General features: G+C 38.6%; 3 protein-coding genes across 10 annotated transcripts in view; 1 reads left to right on the forward strand and 2 right to left on the reverse strand.

The window, feature by feature from the left end:
• Positions 1-886: 886 nt before the first annotated feature.
• Positions 887-21361, reverse strand: IKBIP (IKBKB interacting protein). 2 transcript variants are annotated; one of them, XM_059936723.1, is made up of 3 exons: positions 20888-21361; positions 14939-15056; positions 887-2913 (listed from the first exon to the last, which is right to left on the reverse strand). In XM_059936723.1, exons 1-3 carry the CDS (start codon positions 21061-21063, stop codon positions 2158-2160), a joined length of 1050 nt encoding a protein of 349 aa, XP_059792706.1. In that variant the 5' UTR covers positions 21064-21361; the 3' UTR covers positions 887-2157. The 2 variants fall into 2 exon arrangements, with proteins under 2 accessions (XP_059792706.1, XP_059792705.1); XM_059936722.1 differs by lacking the exon at positions 887-2913 and adding an exon at positions 7817-10262.
• On the reverse strand, positions 21311-22211 carry LOC132373780 (WAS/WASL-interacting protein family member 2-like). The gene is made up of 2 exons (XM_059937384.1): positions 22042-22211; positions 21311-21774 (listed from the first exon to the last, which is right to left on the reverse strand). The coding sequence occupies exons 1-2, from the start codon at positions 22208-22210 to the stop codon at positions 21311-21313; spliced, it is 633 nt and encodes a 210-aa protein (XP_059793367.1). The 5' UTR covers position 22211.
• APAF1 (apoptotic peptidase activating factor 1) overlaps positions 21446-22937 on the forward strand; it is an 87466-nt gene continuing 85974 nt past the window's right edge. For 5 of the 7 annotated variants that reach the window (XM_059936724.1, XM_059936725.1, XM_059936729.1 and 2 more), the window contains exon 1: positions 21446-21948. The gene's annotated coding sequence lies outside the window, so the exon portion shown is untranslated. The other 2 variants (XM_059936726.1, XM_059936727.1) reach the window with 2 other exon arrangements.

Raw genomic sequence — 22937 nt, forward strand, 5'->3', positions numbered from 1 at the left:
ACTTCCAGTTACAAAATAAATGAGTCACGGGGATGAAATGTAGTGTGGGGAATAGAGTTAATAATTATGTAATATATTTTCATGGTGACAGAAGCAACAAAACTTATCATGGTGATCATTTTGAAATGTATGAAAAAATCAAATCAGGGTAAGTTCCCTGGCGGTCCAGTGGTTAGGACTCCGTGATTTCACTGCCGGGTGCCTGGGTTCAGTCCCTGGTGGGGGAACTATCCTGCAAGCCACTTGGTGTGACAAAAAACAAACAAAAAAAATCAAATCACTATGTTGTGTACCTGAAACTAATGTAGTGTTGTAGTGTTGCAGGTCAGTTATACTTCAAAAACAAACAAACAAACAAATTCATAGAAAAAGAGATCAGATTTGTGGTTATCAAAGGTGGGGGGCGGGGGAGGGGGATTGGATTAGGTGGTCAAAAGGTACAAATTTACAAGGTAAAGAAATACTAGGGATGTAATGTACAACATGATAAATATAATTAACACTGGTGTATGTTATATAAGAAGGTTAAGAGTAAATCCTGCGTTCTCATCACAAAGAAAAGTATGTATTTTCTATTTCATTTTGTATCTATAGGAGATAATGGATGTTCACTAAACTTATTGTGGTGATCACTGCATGATGTATGTAAGTCAAATCATGATGTTGCACACCTTAAACTTCTACAGTGCTGTATGTCGATTACATCTCAGTGAAACCGGAAGAAAAAAATTCATAAACTCTTCTTTTTGAGGTAACTAGTTCTATGCATCTGAATACTGTTCATGCTAGGCATTTGAAACTGGGGCTAATGTTTGTAGGTGGGTTTTTTTTAGATTATTATATTGTACTTTTTTTACGACTTTATTGAGGAATGATTGATGTACAATAAACCGCACATATTTAAAGAGTACAATTTGATGAGTTTGACACAAGTCTATACCCATGAAACCATCAAGACAATCAAGATAATAAGTATCCTTCACCCCTCAAGATTTCTTTGTGCTTCTTTAAAAGTTATACTTCCCAGGCAACCACTGATTTATTTTCTGCCCCTACATATGAGATTGGATTTTCTAGAATTTTATATAAGTGGAATTGCTAATGTGATGCTGTTTTAAACAATTTTTTTAAAATTAATTAATTTATTTTTGGCTGTGTTGGGTCTTCGTTTCTGTGCGAGGGCTTTCTCCAGTTGCGGCAAGTGGGGGCCACTCTTCATCGCGGTGCGCGGGCCTCTCACTATCGCGGTCTCTTGTTGGGAGCACAGGCTCCAGACGTGCAGGCTCAGTAGTTGTGGCTCACGGGCCTAGTTGCTCCACGGCATGTGGGATCTTCCCAGACCAGGGCTCGAACCCGTGTCCCCTGCATTGGCAGGCAGAGTCTCAACCACTGCGCCACCAGGGAAGCCCTGTGATGCTGTTTTAAATGTTAGAACTTCTTTGCTTTGGCTGCTTCTGGTCACGTCAACACCACACATGAGTTGTGCTGCTTTGGGGCAGCCTCCATCTGAGGCTTGGCAAGCCCCCTGCATTCTGTGCTGCCCCCCACCCCGCAAACCCTGCTCTAGATGCCACTTCCCTACCCCGTTTTAGGTGACCTTTCCCTATTTCCTAAAGCCATAAAGGACCCAGGAAGTCTTACATGATTCTTTTCCTGCAGCTCCCTGGTTGTGACCTTTCTAGTTTCTCTTACTCTAAATGGATAATATATGTTACAGCCCTGATCCTGATGGGCAGTTCTTCAGCTGGGCCCCAACCACACGTACTATGCTCCTTGGCAGTTACTGAGGGCAAGTGGGGATTCAGATCCTGCCCCATCTAGATTTCCCAGCGCTAGACTGGCAGACCCTGAGTGTGTATGTGTGTGTGCATGTGCGTGCGAACATATGCATGTATATGTAAGGGGGATGCATAAGGTTCTTACTATATAAAGTTGCAAACATGTTTTATATAAAGTTTTAAAAACATTTGAGCATATTTATTTTGGAAAATCCAGTGCTCAGTCCTTCAAAAACTTTTATTTTTACTGTACAAAATAGAATCAAATACAAAATAGTATTTACTCCAAAATTTCATTATTTCTGACTTGTCAGTCTTTTTATAACATGACAGAGGTCCCATTAAAAAGTTTCTTCAGTCTAATCTAAATAATTTCAAGCTAATCCATATCTGAAATGTGTTTTATTTCATCTTTCATATCCTTAATCTCAGCTCGGACTATTGTTAAATTAGATATTTTCTCTTTTAAGAAAGCAATTTCTTTCTCTCTTTGTAGTAAGTCAGTAACCAATCTCCCAATGCGTATTGTTAAATCATTTACCAAGGGTTCCAAGCGGGAAAAGTCCTTCTTTAGATTATACACCTTTGGTTTTAGATCATTTGCAAAAGTCACTGTCTTCAGAACTTTAGCTCTGTCACTTTCTAAGCTTAAAAATCTATCTGTGTGCTTGCTGAAATCACTCTGTAGCTCAGAAAGTATCTTCTTAACAGAGTTAATTCTTTGTGAATTGTCAGATGCTGTCTTTCGGAGCATTGCTGTTCGGTCAATGCTACTTGAAAGAAGATCACCTATGCTTTTTACTGTATTTTTTTCTACTTCTTCTATTTTATTTTCTAGTTCTTGAACAGAATCTGTCAATGATGTTACATCAGTTACTAAACCTGAAATACGTCGTATATCTGTTTTTACAGTTGTAATCTTGAGACCGACATCTTTCGCCATGGAAGTTGTACTTTGGTCTACTTTTGTAACATCTTCAGAAACAGTGGTCAAATTGTTGTTCAATATATCCTGCTTTTCAGTTATCCTGTTGGACCAAGTTTTCACTTCATAAATCTCCTCCTGTAGACGCTTTAGATGAGTAATTATTTGAAAAGACTTCAAGTGTTCTATGATAGCTTCAGACTTCTGACACTGTAAGAAAATATAGTACCAGAATAATTAAATTGAGTAAAAGCTTAACATTTAAAATTCAACTTAAATTTTAGGTGTTATTTTAAACTATAAAGTTACTACTCTTCTGGAAGGCATTTGGTAAAAGATGCATCAAGTGTATTGCTAATGAATAGGAAGGAAAACATTGAGGAAATTTCATGTGACTGTAAATGGCATTTTTCAGTTATTTTTGCACCATCAGTCCTCTGCATGGTGACAAAATTAGCTAAACGAGGGAAAATGATGTATCTTCAGTTGCTGGAGAAGGGAGGAGGAAGCCCCCTCTAGATGAGTTTTGGTAAATTTGGGGGGTCAAACAAGACAACGTGACTTCTGAAACGCAAGTTTGTAGGTACAACAAGTGCTAGAATGAAGGGACTTTATTGTCCTATTACTTTTATGAATACTTTTCTGGGGTATTGAACTAATTCCATTCAATTAGTAATCCTTAAGTTCCTAGTGTGTTGTCAGGCATGTGAAGCCTGAGGAACATAAAGATGAGTACAGCTTCGGTTGTGGCTTCAACTCAGTTCAGCAGTTTAATAGAGATGATAGATATGTAAAAAACAAAACAACAAACAAACAAAGCACTATCTCCAAGGTTCTAAAATTCCATGATTCCAAATACAAGTGATTCTCAACTTTTGGATGTTTCAATGCCATCTTCCTTCCCCAGCATCCATTGAATACTGATGTCTCTAAATTGTTTTGGTTTAACTTGGACAAATCAGCTGATGAACATTTTGAGCCACACAACTGCCTGGCAACATTTCAAGTTGTTATTTTTGTTGTTGTGTGCATGTGTATGTGTGTTTATATAGCAGTTTTGGGGAAATTGAGTTATTTTATTTTATTGTATTTTTAATATTTGAATTTTTATTGCATTGTGCCATCAGTTAATAAAGTTAAGAGGGAAAAGGGAATATTAAAGTGTTGATTATAGTGATAAGATGGGTAAGTATCATAAACAATACAAAATTGAAAATTAAAACATACATGCGTGAGATCTATCCATGTTGTCACAAATGGCAGGATATCCTTTCTCAAGGCTGAATATATCAATGTATCAAAGTATCATGTTGTACACTTTAAATTTACACAATGTTATATGTCAAATTTATTTAATTAAAAAAATAAAACACGGGCTTCCCTGGTGGCGCAGTGGTTGAGAATCTGCCTGCTAATGCAGGGGACACGGGTTCAAGCCCTGGTCTGGGAAGATCCCACATGCCGTGGAGCAACTAGGCCCGTGAGCCACAACTACTGAGCCTGCGCGTCTGGAGCCTGTGCTCCGCAACAGGAGAGGCCCGCGCACCACGATGAAGAGTGGCCCCCGCTTGCCGCAACTAGAGAAAGCCCTCGCACAGAAACGAAGACCCAACACAGCCAAAAATAAATAAATAAATAAATTAATTTAAAAAAAAATAAAAATAAAACACATAGGAATTGTCAGGTTTCAATTAAGTTTCAATCAGAAGATTAACTTAAGCCTGTGCGCTGTATGCTAAACTATGAAGAAAAAAAATTAAAGAACAAATGTAAAATATATTGTCAAAGCCTGTGTCCTAACACAGATATACATTGTGATTACATTGAAAAAAGGAATCCCATTTATAACATGTAAGTCAGTTGTTCCACATTTGCACATTTAACTTTCAGCTTGTTTTCTAGGAAAGCATTGTTTGAAAGTGGAGATTGTCTATAGCTTTCTACTAATAATCAAAACCAGCTTGATTCAACAACGTTTACTGTGCTGATATGTGCTAGTATGATCAGGAACTGACTCTGCTTTCAGAAAGTTTGTCACTTAGTTTGGGAAAGAAAATGTCAGTAAATGGATTATTTAAAATTCAGAAAAAATAAGGAATCAAAAACAAATACACAGGTTGAAAAAAATTTTTACAAAATAAAAAATGCAGTTTAAAGACATCAAGTTTTTTCCAAAATAATTGTATTTCTTCAATATGTTTTTTATAAATCATCTTTCTTAAATTGCCTTTGCCTGGTTCACTCAGGTAACCTGTTGGGGTTATTTTGGTAACATTAACTTAGTTTTACTTAATGCAAATAAATATTTAATATGCTTGGAATATTATTTTTACGGCAGCTTAAAAAAGGAGCAGTCATATAATTGCAAAGAAATGACAATCTGAAATGGGGCAGTAGAAAAGTTAATTCAAAGCATCAATACCGCCTTCTTGCCCCATCATATATATTTGGTTCCAAAATATATTTTAGGATTTTTCTCAATAGGTTTATGCTATGTTGATTAGTGGTGGGGATGGTGGCCCAAAATGTTTTTTTGTTTGTTTGTTTGTTTGTTTTTGGTAGAGAAGTTAGACTGTGAAAAAATTATCGTGGGTATGACAGTAACGAATAGCCACAAATAGGAAGGAAATCAAGCAGTGAGTGCAAAACCTTAAGTTTTATTTTTTAGGGGAAAGTTTTGCAATAAATTGTATTTGCTGAAAGAGATTTTCAAAGGTGAAAGGAGAGGGCTTACTTTCATCTATTTCATTACTAGGTTATCATTTATTAATGTATCTAATCTGGTAGAGTAGAGATAGCTTAACAGCATTAAACAATTAAAACATCTCAGAAAGGGCTAAATTTATTCTTAGAAGTATAAGATCATTAAGAAACTGTTAGTAAGCCTCTTTGTCACACTTGGTAGGTTATAAAAGCAATTTATTATGAACTTCTGTTAGTCTTCACTAAAATAGAAACTCAATACAGTATAGGAATAGCCTAGAAATTGTTTCACTGAATTATGTTTTAAGATTACATAATGGCTTGTTTAAGCTATTTGCCTAAGATGAACAGAAGAGTTGGAGTCTATTGGTAGCTCGAAAGATTCACCCAGTAATTTGAATACTTACTAATATTCCTATTCCTATCATATGAGCAAGGTACTAAGCTAGATGCTGCCCTGCAATGTTAAATGTTGTCTGGATCTACAAGCAAAACAACGTGAGTCAAGGGAATGATTTGTGGGTCCAATCAGCCTTCCAAAAACTTTGCTAAAGGATCTTTGAACTGTACTAAGGGACCTGGAAATTTTATTGATCTCTAAAGTTTAAAACCACTTAAAGCCAGGAGAGATTTTAGAAATTATTTGGTACAATTCCTTCATTTTACAAATTAAAAAACTGAGCCCCAAAATAAAGTGCCCAAGAACACAGAGTTAGTGGCAAAGCCTGGATTAGAAGATTCCAGTCTAGGGTTTTTTTCTCCTCCACTGCTTTCTCACTCTTCCCTAAACATTTATTGATTCTTTCTTATGCCCAAGGCCCAAATAATTTTAGGTCAGTTACAACTTTTGAGGGACTTATAGTCTAGTTTAATGGCAACACAGTAGTGGGCGCATTTGACTGAATTATAGCTTTCTGAATTCTCAAGATAGTTCTACTGACAGCTGATTTCTTGTGATTTTTTTTTTTCCCCTCCCTGGTTGAACAGCAGCAGGTTGCACTGTTTAGTGGGAGGTCAGTGGCCTCTGGAATTGGACAGACTCAGCAGTGTGATTGTAAGATTCCTAATCTTGCTGAGCCTCAATTTCCTCATTTGTAAAAGGGGTCTCATAGCTAGCAAAGCTGCGGTGAGAATCTGTGATAACACATGCAAAGTGCCTAGCACAATGACTGGGACAGGGTAGATACTCAATACATGGAGCTGTTAGGATGATGACGAATGTAGGCCTCCTAGCAGTGTGACACATAATAGGCTCCAAAATGTCGGTTCTATCCTTCCCTGCTCTGTAAAGCTGGGATGGAGCATTTTGATTTGTGTTAAATTAGTAGTTCATAGCTGAAGTGACACAGATACTGGGTGAATTTGCAGAGCTTTTGCCAACTGTGCAAATATGAGGCAAATCTACAGAGAAATACATTAAAAAAATTATGTTTGGTGAATATGACATCACGTTAATCTTTGGTCAAGATTATAGATTCACACAAAGACCTACAATTAGATTAAAATTAAAATAATGCCATTGGGAATTCCCTGGCGGTCCAGCGGTTAGGACTTCATGCTTTCACTGCCAAGGGTGTGGGTTCAATCCCTGGTCGGGGAACTAAGATTCTGCAAGCCGCATGGTGCAGCCAAAAAAAAAAAAAAAAGCCATTAACTTTGTATCTTACAAATTTAGTTTTCTATCAATCCATACAGGCTAATAAATCAACATTTTTCATTATAAAATATAAAAATACACTTAGTCAACAGCTTCTCATCTTTAGGCAAAATTTAAGGAAATATTACTGCAAATATACTCTTTAACTTTACATCGAAGGGTTAAGAAAATTAGGTGTTTATTTTGTAAAAGTGATTTATATGTGCTAATTAAAAAAATGGACACTACTCTCTATCAGAAACTTAATGTAAAATTTATTATTAATTACAAAGATACAAAAATGTGTCTTAGGATATGGTAATCTTCCTTAAAGGAAAAACTAACAATGTAATTTAATATTTGATACACAGGAAAGTTTTTGAAATTTCAAGTATCTGTGTTAAATAAATGAATTTAAGAAACAGAGGAAGACAAACTAGGTACATCTAAATCTCTCGTGACAATTTTTTATAGGAAAACCCCTGAATAGAGGAATATATACATGTGTACATACATGTACACAATATTTTCTCATGAAATACTTGTAGAAGGGCAGTTTTTGTTTCCCTTGTAATTGTCACTATAGAGCACAGTGGCCACCTTATTTCCATTTATTTTCTGTAACCATTACTATGGTACATACCCTAGTTAATAATAATGATGTATCAAATCTGGTGACACACCAATAAATAAATATATAAATAAATACAAGTAAAGAGTACAAGAGATCACATATGCCCTGGCAGGATGGAGGTTGAAACGACAAAGTTCCAGTTAACTTTATAATCTATTTTATTAGCGTGAAAATAAAAGCAAACAAATACAATTTTGTTAGTGCACACAGACAAGAATTTACATATTCAGAAGTCAAGAAATTTAATGTTAATATTCCAGAAATTAATGCTATGCCTATGACCCATGGCTGTCTACCATAGGCCTTCCTAACCCCAAAGTAGAACTTATTTGGGATTTTTCAAAAAATGTACAGATTTACATAATAAAACCACCTGACCACAACTATCTTTTGTAACTGACTTCTTTCAAGTTCTTTGTGTTTAATTCCACTGAAATTGTATTGTAAAACTGGGACTATAGTTGGTTATTGGCAAGAAGAAACATGTTAGAACAGTACTTTCAAATGCAGTTAACTCAGTTTCTTCAACACCAACCTTGGACACCCTTGATACATCAGTTTACCAATAAAAGTGGTATGTGCTTCCCCAAACTTGCACATTTCCAATTATCATTATTGCAAAAATCTGTCTAGACCTCCCCTTAATTTCACCTCAATATGTCCATGTCTTATTCCCTGTGACTCTATTATATAATTTTGTGTAAAATAAAATCACTATGTAAAACAAATTTGGTTGGGTAATTAGTTTGGGGACTCTAAAATAATGACATATTTTAGTTACCATAATTATCACATCATATCTCATTATGTTGCTTTTTCTTCTTTAAAATAGGCCACAGGCTTATTAGTGTATTTTTATTGTAAGCAGAATAATTTATCTAGAGATCATGTACCTAGCAAACTCAAGAGTCTGTAACACAGTTAGAACCTTAAAAAAAAAAAACAAAAAAAACCACCCAGGTATACAAAGATATTCCCTAAGTCCATACTTCACAGGATACACACTTAATTCATAGGGAAGACTTTCAAAAAGAACACATTTACTCTTTAGAAAAAAAGTATCTATAACAGTTTAGAACCTTAACAAAAAGTAAAAATGTTTCCCAGTCTCCATAGTTTTCAAAAAGTGCATATTAATTCATAGCAAAGCATTCCAGGCTCTCCCTCAGGCATGTTATCTTTTATTTTAGACAAAATTCCTATGAACTTGGTTGTCTGGATTCTTAGCCTGCAGTAAATTGCAAAGGAAATGAAAAATTGGCTGAGGTGAACACATTACTGATCAATCTGACAGTAAGATCAGGTCAGTGGGTCACTTTTTCAGGTGACAGAAAAGGTATAAGAAATAGACAGAAGGTTTGAAAAATAGCAAACTGGGGTCAAGTGACGAGGTAAACACCCCTCAATAGCTCCTAGGGACATTAATATATTTGGGTCCAATATGACAGATGAAATTCACAATAATGTCCATTAATTATTAGAAAAACACTTAAAAATATTAAGTATATTGCTTCAAAAAAGTAGAGAAATATATATTTTAGAAATGTTTCTATTTAAAATGGTGAAAATGAAATAAGTTTTATTGCTTAAAAAGATAAGCTTTGACTCTCTGGATAACACATTTGTGTGGACACCTCACTTATTTTCCAATAAAGTAGGGTAAAGTGAGGCATATCAAAATAACTCAAAAGCATGGAACTAATCAGGTTATGTATAATAATGTGGTTCATCAGGATAAATGTAGTGCATTCAAAAATCACTATCAATTCCTTTATTTTCTAGATTATATTCTGCTGGAGTCCCCTTTTCTCTTGTACTTGAATATACTATAAAATCATGAACTTTTCCTTTTAGAACATCCAGTTCATTCTGCATCTTTAATATGCTATTATCATACTGAATTCCTTCAAGGGTTTTCTGCATCTCCATTATTTCAGATACTGCTTTCAGCATATCATCTTCCATATTAAACATCTGAAGAGTCAAGTCTTCCATTTTCTTTTCTGTCCCTATCAGATCCTGAGAGACTCTGAGAACAGAGCGAATAGCACTTTCAATTGTTGGCAAATGCGTCTTGCATTCTTCAGCTTTGGGTTCGTAGCTGGAAAGTTTATTAGTCAGGTCTTCATCTCTGGCAAAGAGAGCATGCTGTCCCTCTTCTAACTTTTCAAGTGCTTTTGTGTTGGAGCCAAGCTGCTCCTCTACTCGCAGAAGATCCTCTTGTTCTTGTCTTTTTATAGTTCTAATATTTCTTAGTGTGCTATCTTCCAAATCTTTTAGCCTTTCAGTGAGCAATTTTATTTCTTGTTCAGCTGAGTTAATTTGGACAGTCACTTGAGAATGTATATGTTTTGATTCTGATTTGAAAATGTCTGTATTAACATTCATTTCTTCTAGGCTTCTCTTCCAGAAATCTGTAACGTTCTGGAATTTCTCATTAAGGCTTTGCATCTTTTGAGTGAGCATCTCTTCACTATTCTGAATGTCATGCATGATACTTTGGAGGCTGGATACTTCCTGCTCAAACTGGGTCACCAAAGACGTGGATGATGTAGCTTCCTGCAGGATACTTTCAGTAGTTGCAAGCTGCATTTATAACACAAAACAATTCCCAAGGCTACTTAATAACTTTTATTTTAGGGAAACACACTTTAACAATCACTTGCCAAGTTCAAATTCTGAAGATGTCTAAAATATCCAAATACATAAGAATCATACAGACAAAAACAATTGTTACATATTTAAGTTGTTAAAAACATGTTTTAGACACATTTAATAGATTAGCACTATGGTAGAAAAATACGGTTGTCCCTCATCCCTAGGTAGCCACCTGTGGGGCATTGGTATTCCTGTGGATACCAAAATCCATGGGTGCTCAAGTCCCTCATGTAATATTTGGATGGGGAACCCACAGATACAGAGGGCCAACTGTATACACCTGAACTTATAATCCTAAATATTTGTGCATTTTCATGGAGGGATATTCAAAAGAAAAATAATGTTAAAGAAGCCTGAAGTATATCACATTTCCTTCTTTTTTTATTCCAATGGAAAGCAACTTAGTTGTCATTTTAATAGTTATTTGGCTTTTTAGAAACTGACTTATAAAATTTGTTAAATTTAATAAGTTCTATGATTCTGGAAGACTTTCTGCCTGAAAAAAAAATTTGTTGACTGACCTCTTGCAGAAAAGGTACCAGAATCAGATCTTATAACTATCACAAAGGCAAAAAGTGAATAAAAAATCAGTTTACAGAGACAACTGATGTCAAACAGTAAAGTGTTCTAAGTATCTATAAATTATGGTAAGCTCCTAGCATCTCCTAAAATGTCCAGAATATAGAAGGACCAGGTTGTGGACCTCTTTCTTAGCCTACACTCACACAAAGATAACAGCTTTAGAGACTACAGGAAGGCCTAGAAATGATCATTAATTTATCAAATGTTTGCAGCATTATGTTGAAAACATAATACTGTACAAGACACAGTTCTGCCCTTAAGCAGCTTAGTTTAATTAGGGAGAGAGTGAAGTCTACATGCGCTGTGACAGGGAAAGAGCTATGGAAGCACTTACATAGGGCACCCAAACCGAACTTCGATGATCAAGGAAAATACTATAGAAATATTATCTAATACCTGCTTCTAGTTACTTCCTCTAAATCATCCTACACACTACAGCCAGATTTAAGGTTTTAAAAACTGCTATGTACATCATGGTACAACATTAAAAACCCCTTAACGTTTCCTAACACTTCTAGGAGGAAGTCCCAAATTCCATAACTTCTCTATATGTTAGCCTTCCTTCCTCTTTACCTAGCTAAGTTCTGTCCTTCCTTCAAGGCTCAGACCAGGTCTCAAGTCTTCAGTGCAGCATTCTTCCATGACCCTAGCCCTGAGAGCCTGAACTCCTGTAGAATCTATCATATTACATATTTGCCACTTATTTGGCATTTAGCGCATATAATTCAAGAATTCTTGAGTGTTCGCTCTGTGCCAGACCTTGTGCTAGACACTGGATATAAAAACAAAGATACAGTATAGTCCCTGACTTCACAATTTGATAGGGGAGATAGTGTTTTGGATCTTTCATGTCATATATTTTAGAGCCCCAAAAAGATTTATTGAGTGTTCTCTGTTCCATTACTAGGCACTAAGGATACAGAGATAAAAGACACAGCATTTGCTCTAAAGATCAGTGAAGGAAACAAATGAATTAACAACAAAATATCACAATAGATGATGATCTGTGTCATGACAGAATTAGCACGGGAGAAGGCATGCTTAGAGGAGAGATCAGAAGTCTGGAGGAGGAGGCTTAGAAGTGACTGAAATCTGACTCTTAACAGACTGACGAATTAGCCAGGAGAAGCTATGAGAGCTTCTAAATTCCTTAGGGGAAGAGACCATGTTTTATGCCTTTTCGTAGTCCCCTTATCTCAGGGTATAAAGAACATGTTTCTTGATATTTAGGAAGAAGAATGGCCAGAAACCTCCTGGGTCCACCCCAATCAGGACCTGAAGCAGTTCCAGGTGATAGCTGGGAACAATGCATAACAGTATCGCTCTGAAACCTTGTTTAAAAATTATTTTTAATGTATACATGTAGCTATAATACAAGTTCCTTTAAAAACACCAACTATGAGAAATACTTGTACATTGGTAATAGTGTTATGCTTAGTTGTCTTATTAGCAGCATTTTGCAGAGACAAGCTTATCTTAATCCAAGGTAATTTCTTGTTTAGGCTGTTCACCAGAGCATCTCTATAACCTGGAGGCAGTATAACCCAGGAGACTCCAATTATAAGATCAACTTTTCAGGATAACAAAGGTCTCAAGACTTAATCTGCAAACAATAAGTGACTAGTACACTACAATAGCTAGCATTTATGGGCTGCCATTATAGTCTAATAGTTTTTCATTTTTTACAAAAGTTAATATCTTAAATTTATTACTGCTTGGAAGTTTTCAAAGAGCTTGCATATATATTGTATCTCATCTGATCCTTACATAAATCTTGATATTCTCATTTAATAAATGATGAAGTAGAGGCCAAGAGAAGTTAAAGTGATTCTTCCAAAGTCACACAGTTATGATGAGAGCCCATGTCTAGTTGTTTTCCCCTCCTACTGCATTAAGCTGGCCTTTAGGGCCAGCTTTGTAAAGAGGCAGCTATTGTTAAACTACTCCTAGGGCAGACTGGGAGAGAACGAACTACGTGAAGACAATATTTCTCGGATCCTAGGATGATATTTTAATTATCTGCTTCAAAGGCATTTATTTATTTACTTTTAATTGAAGTACAGTTGATTAACAATCTTATATTAGTTTCAAGTGTACAACATAAATTTACAGATTATACTCCATTTAAAGTTACTGCAAACAAATGGCTATATTTGCCTGTGCCATAAAATACATCCTTATTGCTTACAAAAGCATTTTTTTAATCTACATGAGTTTTATTAAAAACATTGCCCATTATAAAATTGGCCACGTAGTGGAAAGTAAGAAAAAAATGAATATTTTAATTTATGCATGGAGAAGCCCTTAGATTTACATTCTCAGTCTACCAAACTGTAGATTTAATACAAAAAATTTAGGACAGGGACTTCGCTGGTGGCACAGTGGTCGAGAATCCGCCTGCCAATGCAGGGGACACGGGTTCGAGCCCTGGTCTGCGAAGATCCCACATGCCGCGGAGCAACTAAGCCCGTGAGCCACAACTACTGAGCCTGTGCTCTAGAGCCTGCGAGCCACAACTACTGAGCCTGTGTGCCACAACTACTGAAGCCTGCTCGCCTAGAGCCTGAGCTCCGCAACAAGAGAAGCCACCACAGTGAGAAGCTCGCGCACCACAACGAAGAGTAGCCCCCACTCGCAGCAACTAGAGAAAAGCCTGGGCACAGCAACAAACGCCCAACACAGCCAAAAATAAATAAATTAAAAAAAAAAACCCTTAGGACAGTGTTCCATCTTACAGCTGCTTAGGAGTAATTAGATATTAGAAGAGGGAAACTAGAGGGCTACTGGGGAGAGATACTGAGAGTGATAGCCGACAGGCCAGGCTCTAATCTCCTGTAATATTTGACTTCAAATTCTAATCACATGTTAAACCTTTGTCCTCCTTACCAGGTTCCAAGCTTGCAAGGCAGAGATTCACTAAAAGCATTTTAACTGCTGGCAAATTTTTCATTTAAAAAGGAAATCTTTCTTCAAAATTTGTTTTCAATAGCATTTAAGTACATGAAGTTTCTATCTCCTGGAATTTTTTCTATCATTACGCTTGCTCTGATTAGAGGGCTTTCGATAACTACAATCAGTTTCCAACCTGAGCCCTAGGTCAAAATACCAACTCTTGCAGCACCTTCCCAGAGGCCTCTAAACTCACCCTCCATGGAATTCACTGGCATGTGTAAGGGATAATTTTAATCCATGACTCTTCTCTTCTTGGGGATTACAGGCTTATTCTGTGCATCAGGCTGCAGGGACTTAGGCCGTCTATTTCATTTCTATACATTTTTGCAACATCTTTCCTTACCCTGGGGCCAAGCACAAATCCTTTTCTACCTTATCACTGAGTAAAGGCTCAGTGATGAACAAAGGAACAAACAAGCCATGTTTCCCAATGATAGCTTGGTCTCTGGTAGCCAGGCAAGGCCCACATGATGACTTATTGGTTGCAGCTGACCTTCTCCTGAGACATGTGGTAGTTAAAATTTTTTTATGTCTCACATTTCTAAGAATCACAGTAGTAATGCACTTGTATTTGCAGCTTGAAGAAACACAACATAGACATGGATTTTAATTTTCATTTGTCTATAAAAATCAGTATTTATTTTAGGTTAGTCATTCTTATATGCATATGAATATATATGCTTACCAAGTTGAAATAAAGAAAAAAAACTGATGGATCTAAGTCCAAAAAGTGCTACTCCTATTTTAATTTTATATCTAAAAATCAATAATATTTTCAGTGCTCTAGATACTTGATATTTAAATAGAAAATTGAGGTCATGTCAACATGACAATACTGGTCTTTTTAAACAATAACATTTGTCATGTATTAGAAAATTCTTGTCCTTTTGAAATGTAAGCCAAGACTAAGTTGGATCAAAGGGAGAATGTAAAGAAGTAGGAAAACCAGTGAGAGTTAAAGTAGTAATGGTCTAAAAGGCAGAAAAAAAGAATTTATCAACTGAGGTAGAAGGGTGGCAATGGGGAAGAAAAATGGTAAAATCTCCCCAAACATACTAATTAATAATTACCTTTTCTGAAATTAAACTGATTTTACTTTGAAGCCCTTGGAATTCGTTGGTTTCCATTTTCAGTAACTGGTATTGGTTTTCCACCTTTGCAAACTTTTCCGACTGCTGAAATACAAACCTGAAAAAGGGAAAAAAAAATCACTACTTCCTATCTCAAACCCATTTAAGTTCGGATGTTAAAGCAGTATTTTATGCCCACTTCTGGTAAGGACAACATAAATTCTGGTATAGGTAGTGGCAGCTTTTATAGGAAGCGAGGAGTGAGTACGCAGTCCAGTGGTTCAACAGCTTCACTGCATATTGGAGTCATCTGGCAGCTTTACTTTTAAATTTTTAAAATTTATTTATTTATTTATTTATTTATATTTTTGGCTGCGTTGGGTCTTCGTTGCTTCGCCAGGGCCTTCTCTAGTTGCGCCGAGCGGGGGCTACTCTTCGTTGCGGTGAGCGGGCTTCTCAGTGCGGTGGCTTCTATTGTTGCAGAGCTCGTGCTGTAGTGCGTGGGCTTCAGTAGTTGTGGCTCGCAGGCTCTAGAGCGCAGGCTCAGTAGTTGTGGTGCACGGGCTTAGTTGCTATGCGGCATGTGGGATCTTCCCCGACCGGGGCTGGAACCCATGTCCCCTGCATTGGCAGGCAGATTCTTCTTTTTCATTTTTTAAAAAATTATTTACTTATTTGGCTGTGTTGGGTCTTCGTTGCTGCACGCGGGCTTTCTCTAGTTGCGGTGAGCGGGGCATAGTTGCGGTGCTCAGGTTTCTCATTGCCGTGGCTTCTCTTGTTGTGGAGCACGGGCTTAGGTGCTCGGCGGCATGTGGGATTTTCCCGGACTGGGGCACGAACCCGTATGCCCTGCATTGGCAGGCGGATTCTTAACCACTGCGCCACCAGGGAAGCCCTCACCTGGCAGCTTTAAAAAAGTGTAATGCCTGTGTCTTACCACAGAAATTCTGACTTAATTGGTTTGGGATGTGACTTAGATATTGTAAATTTTCAAATCTCCCAGCCAAGCTGACAAGTTGACACTTTATTGTAAAAATGACTTCCACTGAAAGACAAACATTTAAAGATTCCAAAACTCAACGGAGAGGTGAAAGACTCTGAATCAAACTCATAAATACCATTAGGCTAACTGTTGTTTATAAAACTGTCCAAAACTAAAATGGAGTTTTTGCATTTTAAACAAATGTTTACAATGTTGGATGAAATAAATTTCTTTTGATGATGGCTAATGTTTATTCTATGAGATAACAGTGAATTAAGTAAGCCCAGGTTACATAATTAGTACAGATTGACTTCTCCTGTGTGTTAATATGAACTTTTAAACAAAACTTCTCGTTATTAGAAAACACTATTATCCTAATTTCAAAGAAGGATGTGTAGACAATTCTTTTCTGATTGGCTATTTCATTCTTGGCTTTTAGGGACCAGCAGAGATGAAGGAGAAAGACGGTCTAAACAAATGTCTAATTTCAGGAACTAGTTTTATCATCCATTACTCCAGTGTTACCTCATGGATTTATCCTATAGATCAGTGTGTTCATTTAGAATAAAATCATTATTATAAAAGGGATCTTTTATGAAGGTTGATCCACAAAAATTCATTACAGGACTTTCTGTTTTATTTAATCTTTTTAATGTTATCTCTGCACTTCTCTTCAAAATTCAAGTATTAAGCAAAAGCTTGAAGAAAACTGTATCATATTAGTGACCATCTCTGATGATAATTTGTAGAGTTTTTTTCATGGTTAGCTTCTCACCAAAATAAAAAAATAAAATTCACCATTTCTATATATGAATAGTGCATAAAAGAAAAAACAAGTATAAAGTTTACTTAGTGCTAGTAATGAAAATAATCAACTGTGGTCTGTATGATGCTGAGTTAAAATACATTTGTTTTATTTTCACTTAGAAGTGCCAGACACTATTCTAAGTGCATTATAAATATTAACTCATTTAACATTAAGGAAGAGGATGATTTTTCTCGAAGCCAAAAATGTACACTGAGAGAAGGTGGTTTCAATTGTGAAATACTAATTTTTGAAACTAGCATCCAGATTATGCCCAAGGTGCTTTGTTTCCTTTTTATGAGTCAGAGGCATTTTCTAACAGGAGCAGTTCAAGACCTCCTTACTCCCTATCTTCCTTCGTTTAGATGAGACAACAATTAGGGTCTGCTAAGGGCTACAGCTTCTAGGAGAAGAAAGGATTATAAACAATTCTGGACTAGGGATTTCTATTTCTAGGGTCTTGGCCTCTTTTTGGATTAATATCAAAGGTAGACAGCATACCATACTGGTTGAATGTGAAGCTAGGCAACTTTGGCTCTGCCATTTACTAGCTGTACAAGCACCTTGGACAAGTTATTGAACTTACCATTGCTAGTTTCCTCATCTGCAAAGTGGGGAGAAAACTACTGAGTTCATAGGGTGTTGTAGAGATTAAACAGGTTCATATTACTTAAGCTCTTAAAGTGCCTTGAACATAAAACATCAACTATTCTCTTTACGTACCTTGGCCCTTTCTTTTGAATTGCTTTGCACAGCTGCTTTCCCCATCCTTCTGACAAGCCTAGAGTGGTAAAATGGATCAGGGCTCCCTTCTACTTAACACTTGATAGAAGCTCCAGGCCTGTCCCACTTTGAACCAGGGTTGGGTTTATAGCAAACAAAGGATGAAGTGAATGGATGAGACCCACTAATAGGAAAAGAAGCATTCTCTTACCCTGTTTTGGGGCCTCTTTTCACTATCATAGGTAAAGATCTTGAAGGTATGGATGAAGGAGAAAAGGACCCGGATTAATTGGCCACCTTAGTGTAGGCTTTACAAAGGGAATCTTCCTGACTTCTTCATAATCCATTGCAGTTTACAGAGAACGCATATAGATTCAGGGCCCTGTGGGAATAAACCATGCATTTCCTTGCAGTCTTGTCTCTGCATAGCTCCTTTAGGAGGCCTAGATGTCAGACAGCTGATGAAGGATTTATATATACAGGATTTTTCTCTGGCTCTGTTTCAACTTAGTAACGAGAAAGAGTCAGTACCCATTTAGCTGTATGTTTCATACAGCAACTTCATTTTCAGCATAATACTGAAAGTTCAGGAACACACAGACCATATTCCATTTTTAAAAATCAAGGTAATTAAAGGATAACTGTCTTTCAGATTAAACTCCACTAACAACAAAAGCTGAAAAATGGGGTTAGCCAAGATTTTACTGTATAAATGATTTACAGAGAAAGTTGTATTAGAGAGAGAAAACTCTCAATTATCTGATTGTTGAAAGAGCTTTTGACTTCTGATACATAATTATCACAAATGCTATGACAAACTTTTATAAAGGCAATTAAAAAATCTGTTGAAATTTCCAAAAGAAACTTAAAAGTTTTACAATGGAACTTCTAGTTGACTAAATTTCTATGTAATAAGCTTTTAAGGTTTTGTCTTGTTTAGTACCTTCATAACTTTTAAAAACTTTTTGAAAGCAGAATGTCTTCAATCTCTTACGTGGAAAATTTCCTTAAAGAGTTTATAAATGACGTATGCAAACCAACACTCAGGCCCTATAGTTCTGGGCAACTGTTATCTCCAACATCTTATTGTCAAGCTGACAGAAGATGATTATCAGAACTTTGTTTAATAGAGAGAAGATGTTCAAGTACCACCCTTTTGTTGCATTATCTCTGTTTATTTTCCAAACCAGGATCCAAAGACTAATGGTTTGAAGATACTGAAATAGTGATGCCTTGAAATCAACCTCGGACAGTGCAAGGGTTCAAATCTCTGCCCTAACTTAGACAAAATTAGAATACTCCTAAGCTGTATTTAGGCACATATATTCGATTTTGTATTTTAACAACCAGAACAGTGTCAGTACAATAAGCATGCAATAAAGATTTGATAGACCAATCTTTAGGTGCTAATCCTAGTGGTAAAAATGTCAGTGGCTTAGTTATAATTCCAGTGTACTTTTTAGTATTTTGAGATGCTAAATGTTTGCATTTTATTTAGAAAATTCCCAAATTTACCACGAATACATATTTGCTATAGTGACCAAAGTATTTATACTTTAACTCTCGTCACAAAAGATTTCACAAGAGCAATTAACAGTCATTTAATAACAATCATTGAATCTGCCCATTTTAGAAATAATCTTTGAGCATTGTTTTATTATTTTGCAAAGACACAGTTCAAGTAAAATCTTCCTACTTGAATATAACTTGTTTGTATCTTTACTGCAGGCACTAACAGTAAATTCCTGAGCTGAAGTGTCTGCTTTTCAAGTTGTTTTCCTTTATAGATTCCTGTTAGTGTGTTTTCCCAGGACAGTAACTAAATTATTGAAAAGTTGAGCATTTTCTGATGTAATTTATCTCATATGAATATGAATCTTTGGATGAGAATTAATAAATTCAGTAACTAAAACCAGTTGTATTAGGTTCTAGAAAGAAGCAACATATATATTTTAGCCTACTAAGTTCTAATACTGAATAACTTTCCCAGCACAGTTTTTGATTTACCTGAAGAAGGTCATGCAATTTAAGACATGAAAGCATTTTATTTAAAACAGTAAATTCTGTACATTTATTCTTTTAAGATCAAAATATTCCATAAACAAATATATTAGTAAAATAACAATTTATCTCTTTTTGAAGAGAATATTTAATAATCAACATTTCACTTTATTGTAACAAATCTTTTATTGACTGACTGAGAATGAGTCATCAGTAAAGTATACTTCAACATTTACTAGCATCAAAAACGTTCTAGGACTTCCCTGGTGGCGCTGTGGTTAAGAATCTGCCTGCCAATGCAGGGGACACATGGGTTCGATCCCTGATCCGGGAAGATCCCACATGCCACGGAGCAACTAAGCCCGTGAGCCACAACTCCTGAGCCTGCGCTCTAGAGCCCGCGAGCCACAACTACTGAGCCCGCGTGCCACAACTACTGAAGCCCACGCACCTAGAGCCCGTGCTCCGCAACAAGAGAAGCCACCGCAGTGAGAAGCCCGTGCACCACAACAAAGTGGCCTCCGCTCGCCGCAACTAGAGAAAGCCCGCGCGCAGCAACGAAGACCCAACGCAGCCAAAAAAAAAGAAAAAATGTTCTAGATGAGAGGACATCCAGGGTTGCTTCTAGAATCCAATTATTCTTGAAGATAAATAGCTATCTTCTAAATACTTCAAAAATCAGTGAAAATGGAGAGGAACTCTAAAGAGTCAGTCTTGTTATTAAAACGAAATAGGTTAATTCTAAAGAATTTGAGGAAAACAAAATAAGTTGGTTTTAAGGTTATTTCTTAATATTCATCTTTCCTATGACATCAATATATCGCTATTTGCTTGGTTTAAAAACTATAAGTTTTTAGTTTCAGGTGAACAAAAGTGTTATACTAAAATTCAATCTGTAACTTAGGAATAGACTTTTAACGCATGCACAATAACCGAAATATGAGCTGTCCTCCAAAACTTGATATTATCATGAACGTTTGTTGCTTTAAGATCATAATGAATTCTTTTAAGGTTGCAAACGTTGCCAATAGGCATTTATGGGGTGGGGCAAATTTGTCCCAAACGCACAGCGGACAGGAAGTAACGGGTTCTAAAAACGGAAAAGCTTCTGTCCTGTAGCAGGCGCTTAATGAAATTTGGCCGCATCTGCATTTCTTAATGGTTGACGTTCCCAAACCTTGGCCTCAGCTCCAGCTGGGCGATCGAGGCACGCCAGCAGTACAAAAGCAAAATGAATTACGAGAAACGAGCGAAAGGAAAAATAAAGGTTGGGCCGTCACTTCCTTGGGGTCGATGCAGAGGAACAGAAGCTGCAAGCTTGGGGGCTAGAGGTTAGCGGGACGCCGAGCCGGGCGGGGCCGGGGCAGAGGCGGGACCCCGAGAAGAGAGGGCGACCACGGGAGGCCGGACACGGCCCGGGCGGCCTCGGACCACTTACCAGGCCAGGCCCAGGCACGTCCCCAGCGACAGAAGGCTCACGCCGGTCCGGGGGTCCGCCCAGCCCCCGCCTCCACCGCCCCGAGCCTCGGGGCTCTTCCCGCCCTCGCTTCGCTTCCCAGGCTCCGCTGGGGCTCCCTTGGGCGCCGACCTCTTCCGGCTCTTCACCTCAGACATGTCTGGAGGTCCTGAGGATGACAAACCCGGGGCTGCCTCTTCACCCTGGGGTAGCGGGACGTGGCCTCCTCAGCCTCCGCGGGAAGGATCGGCGGTGACCGCGCCCCGTTTCAGACTTGGCACCGCCCAGAAACCAGCCCCCTTCCTCTCCCGGCCATCCCTGCTGCTCCACAGCGTCTCCCAGCCACCCGCTTTCTAGTTCCTCCAGCTGGGGTAGGCGGCAATCCTACTTCCCCAAACCTCTACGTTAACGCTGCAAAACCAAGGAAACCGTAGCTCCCGGGCGTCTGCAAGCCGCCGGGACGCGGGGGGGGGGGGCGGGGCGGGGCGGGGCGGGGCAGCGCGCGCCACGTCGAGCGCGCCGACGCCACGGTCCGCCCTTCGTTGGAGCGCGGCGCGCCCCAGTTGGTGCGGCGGAGGTGCTTTTTTGTGCGCGCGCGGGCACTAGCTGGAGCCGAAGCGCGCGCGGCGACGGCCGCCTGGAGGGGTTCCGGGTGTGTTTATTTGCATGCGCGGGCCCGCGTCGTCCCAGCGGGGCGGACTGGCGGGTTTTGACTGCTCTACGGTCCTGAGGCGGAGAGGCTGGCTTTATTCCTGGGCAGAAGGGGTGAGGGAGCCGGAGGTGAGGCGTCTGGGCTGTCAGCGACCCGCGAGGACTTGAAGTAGACGGGGCGGCGTCCGGAGTGGCTCCGGGCTCCCGCCCGGGTGCAGCTGCAGCGGGAGGGAAGGAACGACAGTCCGAGTGGCCCTCCTTCCTTTGTGTCTGGGTTGGAATACTCACCTCGGCGCCCCGGGACTGCGTGGGCCGCCTGCGGGGGTGACGCCTCCTCCGCAGGTCGGAGGTTCCCGGGGGTGTTCAGGTGCCTCCCCGCTGCTGAGGCCCAGGTGAGACACCTGTGAGGCCCCGACCTGCCCCCGGGCTGTGGCCCGAGCCCCGAATTTCCTTTCGGAAGTCCCGTTGCCTCCACTCACCCCTACCTTGATTTTCCGGTCTGTCCCTGCAGGGCTTCTCTTCCCAGTGAAGACCCAGGTGCGAAGGTTTGGGTAACTTGGCGCCTCGCTTTTCTCCCCGAACCCGGTTCTTCGGAGGTTCAGTAGTCGATTTTAGAGACTGAGAATTCTGGGTCAAGGAATAATTATTAATCATTCTGATACTGTACCAGGAAGTGGAATTATCTAAAGAGGAAATGGTCAACTATTACGGTTTTCCTGGATGAAATTGTCCTTTATATTTCACAAGCCTGGGGAGTCCTGACTTTACATGGTTTACGTGGTTACGAAAGGTGGGACACTGAGAATTTGTTCAGAATATCTAAATGTGTGCAGTTAAAAAACGTATAAAACTTAACGTCTTTAGTTTTAATAGGGCTAGGTAAAGTTGGAAACTAGTTTCAGGTGGTCAGAGTGTGTCTATTGCCTTAGCTATTGGATAAAAGCTAAAAAGTTCATTTTTGTTTTGTCAAATAGAGTTTTATTACTGAAAAATTAAGGGACGTTTTATGTTTTAATATGATTTTTAAAAATTAATTTATTATTTATTTTTGGTTGCATTGGGTCTTTGTTGCTGTGCGCGGGCTTCTCATTGCGGTGGCTTCTCTTGTGGAACATGGGCTGGGTAGTTGTGGCTCACGGGCTCTAGAGCGCAGGCTCAGTAGTTGCGGCGCACGGACTTAGTAGCTCCGCGGCATGTGGGATTCCCCCCGGACCAGGGCTCGAACCCGTGTCCCCTGCATCGGCAGGGGGTTCTTAACTACTGCACCACCAGGGAAGCCCGGGACGTTTTATGTTTAACTTGAGATCATAAAAACATTAACATTTAAAAATGACCATAGCCTTGATCCTAACCATAATTTTTTCTCTTATCAATCAGTTTC

Source organism: Balaenoptera ricei, chromosome 10 (assembly GCF_028023285.1).
Source record: "Balaenoptera ricei isolate mBalRic1 chromosome 10, mBalRic1.hap2, whole genome shotgun sequence".
Lineage (NCBI taxonomy): Eukaryota > Metazoa > Chordata > Mammalia > Artiodactyla > Balaenopteridae > Balaenoptera > Balaenoptera ricei.

Excerpts from the sequence above, each read along its gene's own strand:
- IKBIP (XM_059936722.1), bottom strand. The coding sequence starts at position 21,063 with ATGTCTGAGGTGAAGAGCCGGAAGAGGTCGGCGCCCAAGGGAGCCCCA. Across the intron at positions 15,057-20,887 it reads ACGTGCCTGGGCCTGGCCTG|GTTTGTATTTCAGCAGTCGG; the intron begins GTAAGTGGTCCG and ends TCCCTTTTTCAG. Across the intron at positions 10,263-14,938 it reads TCAGTTTAATTTCAGAAAAG|CTTGCAACTACTGAAAGTAT; the intron begins GTAATTATTAAT and ends TTATAAATGCAG.
- LOC132373780 (XM_059937384.1), bottom strand. The coding sequence starts at position 22,210 with ATGATTAATAATTATTCCTTGACCCAGAATTCTCAGTCTCTAAAATCG. Across the intron at positions 21,775-22,041 it reads GGACAGACCGGAAAATCAAG|CTGCACCCGGGCGGGAGCCC; the intron begins GTAGGGGTGAGT and ends CTCCCGCTGCAG.